This window comes from Oncorhynchus masou, unplaced genomic scaffold, assembly GCF_036934945.1.
Source record: "Oncorhynchus masou masou isolate Uvic2021 unplaced genomic scaffold, UVic_Omas_1.1 unplaced_scaffold_1681, whole genome shotgun sequence".
Lineage (NCBI taxonomy): Eukaryota > Metazoa > Chordata > Actinopteri > Salmoniformes > Salmonidae > Oncorhynchus > Oncorhynchus masou.
Window position 1 is genome coordinate 88,599 of NW_027006950.1, and position 8,902 is coordinate 97,500.

The following is an 8,902-nucleotide window of genomic DNA, read 5'->3' on the forward strand; positions in this document are numbered from 1 at the left end:
CCATAGGGAGGAGGGGGCCATAGGGATGAGGGGGCCATAGGGAGGAGGGGCCCATAGGGAGGAGGGGCCCATAGGGAGGAGGGGCCCATAGGGAGAAGGGGCCCATAGTCTAAAGTAGTGCACTATATAGGGAATAGGGTACCATTTGGGACACAACCTCTGTCTCTGGTCACACCGCTAGGCGGCTGGGAGGTCAGTCAGGAAGGTGAGGGGTAAGAGAGGCAGCAATTTTGGAGAGCTGAGGACGGTTCATCTTGTTGACAGGGCCTGATTAATGCAGGGCCTGATTAATGCAGGGCCTGATTAATGCAGGGGCTGAAGCCCCGAGGCCCTTGAGGCAGAGAAAAATAGAAATGTATACATCTATTATTATTTTTTACTGGAACCTCCAACCGTAGGCCTGGGGCCCGGGGCTGAGACAAATATATATATTTTACAGTTAAATAACGTCTTTACTATTAGGTTCATTAAAAATGTTGAGCCCTGCCTATGATTTCTTAATCCGGCCCTGCTGGTGGCCTTGACCCAGACCTCTGTCTCTCCTTCCTTCTCTCCCTCTCTCTTCTCTCTCTGTGTCCCTCTCTTTTCTCTCTGTGTCCCTCTCTCTTCTCTCTCTGTGTCCCTCTCCCTGTCTCTCTCTCTCTCATCCTCTCACCCCCTTTTCTCACCTCCCTGACCTCTAACCTCTAAATCCTGACCCCCTTTCCTCTTCCTCTTTCCTACTGTGTACCTCAACACTTTGAGCTTATACCTCTCCTCCTGACCTCTGACCCTTAACCTCTAACTCCTGATCCCTCTCCAGCTCTATCATGTGACCTCCAGCGATGCAGGGGAGACGCGGTCACACTCTGCCCGTGAGCGCAGGCTGTGCCACTGTTCAACCGGAGTTCTTTGACTGGCCAACAGGTGGCGCCAGTGGGAGTTCTCAGGGGGACCCGTGGAGAACTGGCCAATCACGATCCTCCCCACAAAATCATTACTGCTCTTCATGTTGTGGCCGTACACTTGAGGGAGGCGGAGAGAGGGGAGGAGGTAGGGGAGAGAGGAGTGAGGGGGAGAGAGGGGGAGAGAGGGGAGGTGGTAGGGGGAGAGAGGAGAGAGGGGGAGGTAGGGGAGAGAGAAGAGAGGGGGAGGTAGGGGAGAGAGGAGGGAGGGAGAGTAGGGGGAGAGAGGGGGGAGGTAGGGGAGAGAGGAGAGAGGGAGAGAGAGGGGGAGGAGGTAGGGGAGAGAGGAGGGAGGGAGGGAGAGGGGGAGGAGGTAGGGGGAGAGAGGAGAGAGGGGAGAGGGAGAGGGGGAGAGAGGGGGGAGAGGGAGGTGTGGGTTAGTTGCATATACAGTTGAATGAAATCTGCTTGTATCAGACATTATTCTACACATCATCCTCAGAAAGACCTTACTCCTCCCTCCCCCTCCCTCCCTCCCCCTCCCTCCCTCCCTCCCTCCCTACTCCCTCCCCCCCCTCCCTTACTCCTCCCTCCCCCTCCCTCCCTCCCCCCTCCCTTACTCCTCCCTCCCCTCCCGTACTCCACCCTCCCTTACTCCTCCCTCCCCCTTACTCCCTCCCTCCCCTTACTCCTCCCCTCCCTTACTCCTCCCTCCTTTCTCCTCCCTCCTGCCTTACTCCTCCCTCCCCCTCCCTCCTTCCCCTTACTCCTCCCTCCCTCCCTCCCTCCCTTACTCCTCCCTCCCTCCCTCCCTTACTCCTCCCCCCCCCTCCCTCCCTTACTCCTCCCTCCATCCCTCCCTCCCCTTACTCCCTCCCTCCCTCCCCCTCCCTCCCTCCCTTACTCCTCCTCCCTCCCTCCCTCCCTTACTCCTCCCTCCATCCCTCCCTCCCTTACTCCTCCCTCCCTCCCCCTCCCTCCCTCCCTTACTCCTCCCTCCCTCCCTTACTCCTCCCTCCCCCCTCCCTCCCTTACTCCTCCCTCCCTCCCTCCCTCCCTCCCTCCCTCCCTCCCTTACTCCTCCCTCCCTCCCCTCCCTCCCTCCCTCCCTCCCTCCCTCCCTTGCTCCCCCTCCCTCCCTTACTCCTCCCTCCATCCCTCCCTCCCTTACTCCTCCCTCCCTCCATCCCTCCCTTACTCCTCCCTCCCTCCCTCCCTCCCTCCCTCCCTCCCTCCCTTACTCCCTCCCTCCCTTACTCCTCCCTCCCTCCCTTACTCCTCCCTCCATCCCTCCCTCCCTTACTCCCTCCCTCCCTCCCTCCCCCTCCCTCCCTTACTCCTCCCTCCATCCCTCCCTCCCTTACTCCTCCCTCCCCCCCCCTCCCTCCCTCCCTTACTCCTCCCTCCCTCCCTCCCTTACTCCCTTACTCCTCCCTCCCCCCTCCCTCCCTTACTCCTCCTCCCTCCCTCCCTCCCTCCCTCTCTGTTTGTTGTGTAGCAGGTCTCATGTATGTTTTATTACTGGTGACTCAGACAGGGACGTAGGTGTGTTTGGAAGCAGAAAGCAGACCGTGGAACACCGGGTGCAGAGCACAGAGCAAAGAACAACTCAGGGAACATTTACAATATATTCAACTCTGCAAAAACCTGACATAAGACAGTCTCTCTGCCCCTTTCTCTCTCTCTCTCTCTCACTCTCTCTCTCTCTCTCTCTCTCTCTCACCTCCTCTCTCTGCCCCTTTCTCTCTCTCTCTCACTCTCTCTCTCTCTCTCTCTCTCTCTCTCTCTCTCTCTCTCTCTCTCACCTCCTCTCTCTGCCCCTTTCTCAATCTCTCTCTCTCTCTTTGCCTCTTTCTCAATCTCTCTCTCTCTCTGCCCCTTTCTCAATCTCTCTCTCTCTCTCTCTCTCTCTCTCTCTCTCTCTCTCTCTGCCCCTTTCTCAATCTCTCTCTCTCTCTCTCTCTCTCTGCCCCTTTCTCAATCCCTCTCGCTCTCTCTCTGCCCCTTTCTCAATCTCTCTCTCTCTCTCTCTCTCTGCCCCTTTCTCAATCTCAATCTCTCACTCTCTCAATTCAATTAAGGGGCTTTATTGTTATGGGAAACACATGTTTACATTGGCAAAGCAAGTAAAATAGATAATAAATAAAAATGAACAGTAAATATCACAATCACAGAAGTTCCAAAAGAATAAAGATAATTCAAATCTCATATTATGTATATGTACAGTGCAAATAAATAAACATAACTATGGGTTGTATTTACAATGGTGTTTGTTTTTCACTGGTTGTCTTTTCTCGTGGCAACAGGTCACACATCTTGCTGCTGTGATGGCACACTGTGGAATTTCACCCAGTAGATATGGGAGTTTATCAAAATTGATTTGTTTTGAAATGATTTGTGGGTCTGTGTAATCTGAGGGAAATATGTGTCTCTAATATGGTCATACATTTGGCAGGAGGTTAGGAAGTGCAGCTCAGTTTCCACCTCATTTTGTGGGCAGTGAGCACATCGCCTGTCTTCTCTTGAGAGCCAATAACAAGTCTGTACATAGTCAAAGCTTTCTTAATGTTGGGTGAGTCAAAGGCATTGTGTCCTCTCTGTTAAGGGACAAATAACATTCAAGTTGGCTCATTTTTTTTGTTCAGTCTGTCAAGTAATTTTATTTTTGTTTTCTCATGATTTGGTTGGGTCTATTTGTGTTGCTGTCCTGGGTCTCTGTAGGGTCTGTTTGTGTTTGTGAACAGATCCGCAGGACCAGCTTGCTTAGGGGACTCTTCGCCAGGTTCCTCTCTCTGTAGGTTATGGCTTTGTTATGGAAGGTTTGGGAATCGCTTCCTTTTAGGTGGTTGTAGACCCAGCAAGATACAGGGAATCAGGGAAAATAAATAAAGGAAACCATCAGTCATGAATCATCGACTCTCTGAGAGGACCTGTTTAACACAACATCCTCCTACTACCTCTCTGAGAGGACCTGTTTAACACAACACCCTCCTACTACCTCTCTGAGAGGACCTGTTTAACACAACATCCTCCTACTACCTCTCTGAGAGGACCTGTTTAACACAACACCCTCCTACTACCTCTCTGAGAGGACCTGTTTAACACAACATCCTCCTACTACCTCTCTGAGAGGACCTGTTTAACACAACATCCTCCTACTAACTCTCTGATAGGACCTGTTTAACACAACATCCTCCTACTACCTCTCTGAGAGGACCTGTTTAACACAACACCCTCCTACTACCTCTCTGAGAGGACCTGTTTAACACAACATCCTCCTACTACCTCTCTGACAGGACCTGTTTAACACAACACCCTCCTACTACCTCTCTGAGAGGACCTGTTTAACACAACATCCTCCTACTACCTCTCTGAGAGGACCTGTTTAACACAACATCCTCCTACTACCTCTCTGAGAGGACCTGTTTAACACAACACCCTCCTACTACCTCTCTGAGAGGACCTGTTTAACACAACATCCTCCTACTACCTCTCTGAGAGGACCTGTTTAACACAACGTCCTCCTACTACCTCTCTGAGAGGACCTGTTTAACACAACGTCCTCCTACTACCTCTCTGAGAGGACCTGTTTAACACAACATCCTCCTACTACCTCTCTGAGAGGACCTGTTTAACACAACATCCTCCTACTACCTCTCTGAGAGGACCTGTTTAACACAACATCCTCCTACTACCTCTCTGAGAGGACCTGTTTAACACAACATCCTCCTACTACCTCTCTGAGAGGACCTGTTTAACACAACATCCTCCTACTACCTCTCTGAGAGGACCTGTTTAACACAACATCCTCCTACTACCTCTCTGAGAGGACCTGTTTAACACAACGTCCTCCTACTACCTCTCTGAGAGGACCTGTTTAACACAACATCCTCCTACTACCTCTCTGAGAGGACCTGTTTACCACAACATCCTCCTACTACCTCTCTGAGAGGACCTGTTTTAAACATCCTCCTACTACCTCTCTGAGAGGACCTGTTTAACACAACATCCTCCTACTACCTCTCTGATAGGACCTGTTTAACACAACATCCTCCTACTACCTCTCTGAGAGGACCTGTTTAACACAACATCCTCCTACTACCTCTCTGACAGGACCTGTTTAACACAACACCCTCCTACTACCTCTCTGAGAGGACCTGTTTAACACAACATCCTCCTACTACCCTCTGAGAGGACCTGTTTAACACAACATCCTCCTACTACCTCTCTGAGAGGACCTGTTTAACACAACACCCTCCTACTACCTCTCTGAGAGGACCTGTTTAACACAACATCCTCCTACTACCTCTCTGAGAGGACCTGTTTAACACAACACCCTCCTACTACCTCTCTGAGAGGACCTGTTTAACACAACACCCTCCTACTACCTCTCTGAGAGGACCTGTTTAACACAACATCCTCCTACTACCTCTCTGAGAGGACCTGTTTAACACAACACCCTCCTACTACCTCTCTGAGAGGACCTGTTTAACACAACACCCTCCTACTACCTCTCTGAGAGCACCTGTTTAACACAACATCCTCCTACTACCTCTCTGAGAGGACCTGTTTAACACAACACCCTCCTACTACCTCTCTGAGAGGACCTGTTTAACACAACATCCTCCTACTACCTCTCTGAGAGGACCTGTTTAACACAACGTCCTCCTACTACCTCTCTGAGAGGACCTGTTTAACACAACGTCCTCCTACTACCTCTCTGAGAGGACCTGTTTAACACAACATCCTCCTACTACCTCTCTGAGAGGACCTGTTTAACACAACATCCTCCTACTACCTCTCTGAGAGGACCTGTTTAACACAACATCCTCCTACTACCTCTCTGAGAGGACCTGTTTAACACAACATCCTCCTACTACCTCTCTGAGAGGACCTGTTTAACACAACATCCTCCTACTACCTCTCTGAGAGGACCTGTTTAACACAACACCCTCCTACTAACTCTCTGAGAGGACCTGTTTAACACAACATCCTCCTACTACCTCTCTGAGAGGACCTGTTTAACACAACATCCTCCTACTACCTCTCTGAGAGGACCTGTTTAACACAACACCCTCCTACTACCTCTCTGAGAGGACCTGTTTAACACAACATCCTCCTACTACCTCTCTGAGAGGACCTGTTTAACACAACATCCTCCTACTACCTCTCTGAGAGGACCTGTTTAACACAACATCCTCCTACTACCTCTCTGAGAGGACCTGTTTAACACAACATCCTCCTACTACCTCTCTGAGAGGACCTGTTATAAACATCCTCCTACTACCTCTCTGAGAGGACCTGTTTAACACAACACCCTCCTACTACCTCTCTGAGAGGACCTGTTTAACACAACACCCTCCTACTACCTCTCTGAGTGGACCTGTTTAACACAACATCCTCCTACTACCTCTCTGAGAGGACCTGTTTAACACAACATCCTCCTACTACCTCTCTGAGAGGACCTGTTTAACACAACATCCTCCTACTACCTCTCTGAGAGGACCTGTTTAACACAACATCCTCCTACTACCTCTCTGAGAGGACCTGTTTAACACAACATCCTCCTACTACCTCTCTGAGAGGACCTGTTTAACACAACATCCTCCTACTACCTCTCTGAGAGGACCTGTTTAACACAACATTCTCCTACTACCTCTCTGAGAGGACCTGTTTAACACAACATCCTACTACCTCTCTGAGAGGACCTGTTTAACACAACACCCTCCTACTACCTCTCTGATAGGACCTGTTTAACACAACATCCTCCTACTACCTCTCTGAGAGGACCTGTTTAACACAACATCCTCCTACTACCTCTCTGAGAGGACCTGTTTAACACAACATCCTCCTACTACCTCTCTGAGAGGACCTGTTTAACACAACATCCTCCTACTACCTCTCTGAGAGGACCTGTTTAACACAACATCCTCCTACTACCTCTCTGAGAGGACCTGTTTAACACAACATCCTCCTACTACCTCTCTGAGAGGACCTGTTTAACACAACATCCTCCTACTACCTCTCTGAGAGGACCTGTTTAACACAACACCCTCCTACTACCTACCTCTCTGAGAGGACCTGTTTAAACACCCTCCTACTACCTCTCTGAGAGGACCTGTTTAACACAACATCCTCCTACTACCTCTCTGAGAGGACCTGTTTAACACAACACTACCTCTCTGAGAGGACCTGTTTAACACAACATCCTCCTACTACCTCTCTGAGAGGACCTGTTTAACACAACATCCTCCTACTACCTCTCTGAGAGGACCTGTTTAACACAACATCCTCCTACTACCTCTCTGAGAGGACCTGTTTAACACAACATCCTCCTACTACCTCTCTGAGAGGACCTGTTTAACACAACATCCTCCTACTACCTCTCTGAGAGGACCTGTTTAACACAACATCCTCCTACTACCTCTCTGAGAGGACCTGTTTAACACAACATCCTCCTACTACCTCTCTGAGAGGACCTGTTTAACACAACATCCTCCTACTACCTCTCTGAGAGGACCTGTTTAACACAACATCCTCCTACTACCTCTCTGAGAGGACCTGTTTTAAACATCCTCCTACTACCTCTCTGAGAGGACCTGTTTAACACAACATCCTCCTACTACCTCTCTGAGAGGACCTGTTTAACACAACATCCTCCTACTACCTCTCTGAGAGGACCTGTTTAACACAACATCCTCCTACTACCTCTCTGAGAGGACCTGTTTAACACAACACCCTCCTACTACCTCTCTGAGAGGACCTGTTTAACACAACATCCTCCTACTCTCTGAGAGGACCTGTTTAACACAACATCCTCCTACTACCTCTCTGAGAGGACCTGTTTAACACAACATCCTCCTACTACCTCTCTGAGAGGACCTGTTTAACACAACATCCTCCTACTACCTCTCTGAGAGGACCTGTTTAACACAACACCCTCCTACTACCTCTCTGAGAGGACCTGTTTAACACAACACCCTCCTACTACCTCTCTGAGAGGACCTGTTTAACACAACATCCTCCTACTACCTCTCTGAGAGGACCTGTTTAACACAACATCCTCCTACTACCTCTCTGAGAGGACCTGTTTAACACAACACCCTCCTACTACCTCTCTGAGAGGACCTGTTTAACACAACATCCTCCTACTACCTCTCTGAGAGGACCTGTTTAACACAACACCCTCCTACTACCTCTCTGAGAGGACCTGTTTAACACAACATCCTCCTACTACCTCTCTGAGAGGACCTGTTTAACACAACGTCCTCCTACTACCTCTCTGAGAGGACCTGTTTAACACGTCCTCCTACTACCTCTCTGAGAGGACCTGTTTAACACAACATCCTCCTACTACCTCTCTGAGAGGACCTGTTTATCACAACATCCTCCTACTACCTCTCTGAGAGGACCTGTTTTAAACACCCTCCTACTACCTCTCTGAGAGGACCTGTTTAACACAACATCCTCCTACTACCTCTCTGAGAGGACCTGTTTAACACAACATCCTCCTACTACCTCTCTGAGAGGACCTGTTTAACACAACATCCTCCTACTACCTCTCTGAGAGGACCTGTTTAACACAACATCCTCCTACTACCTCTCTGAGAGGACCTGTTTAACACAACATCCTCCTACTACCTCTCTGAGAGGACCTGTTTAACACAACAACACAACATCCTCCTGCTACCTCTCTGAGAGGACCTGTTTAACACAACATCCTCCTACTACCTCTCTGAGAGGACCTGTTTAACACAACATCCTCCTACTACCTCTCTGAGAGGACCTGTTTAACACAACACCCTCCTACTACCTCTCTGAGAGGACCTGTTTAACACAACATCCTCCTACTACCTCTCTGAGAGGACCTGTTTAACACAACATCCTCCTACTACCTCTCTGAGAGGACCTGTTTAACACAACACCCTCCTACTACCTCTCTGAGAGGACCTGTTTAACACAACATCCTCCTACTACCTCTCTGAGAGGACCTGTTTAACACAACATCCTCCTACTAC

At 49.7% G+C, this 8,902-nt stretch overlaps 1 protein-coding gene across 1 annotated transcript in view; it reads right to left on the minus strand.

Moving 5' to 3' along the window:
* Positions 1-582: 582 nt before the first annotated feature.
* Positions 583-8,902, minus strand: part of LOC135531958 (synaptotagmin-17-like) — a gene marked incomplete at its 5' end in the record, with an annotated part of 28,690 nt that continues 20,370 nt past the window's right edge. Inside the window, one exon of the mRNA XM_064959646.1 lies at positions 583-1,004. Within this exon, the coding sequence (XP_064815718.1) occupies positions 808-1,004 (197 nt within the window). The remainder of the gene's footprint in view (positions 1,005-8,902) is intronic.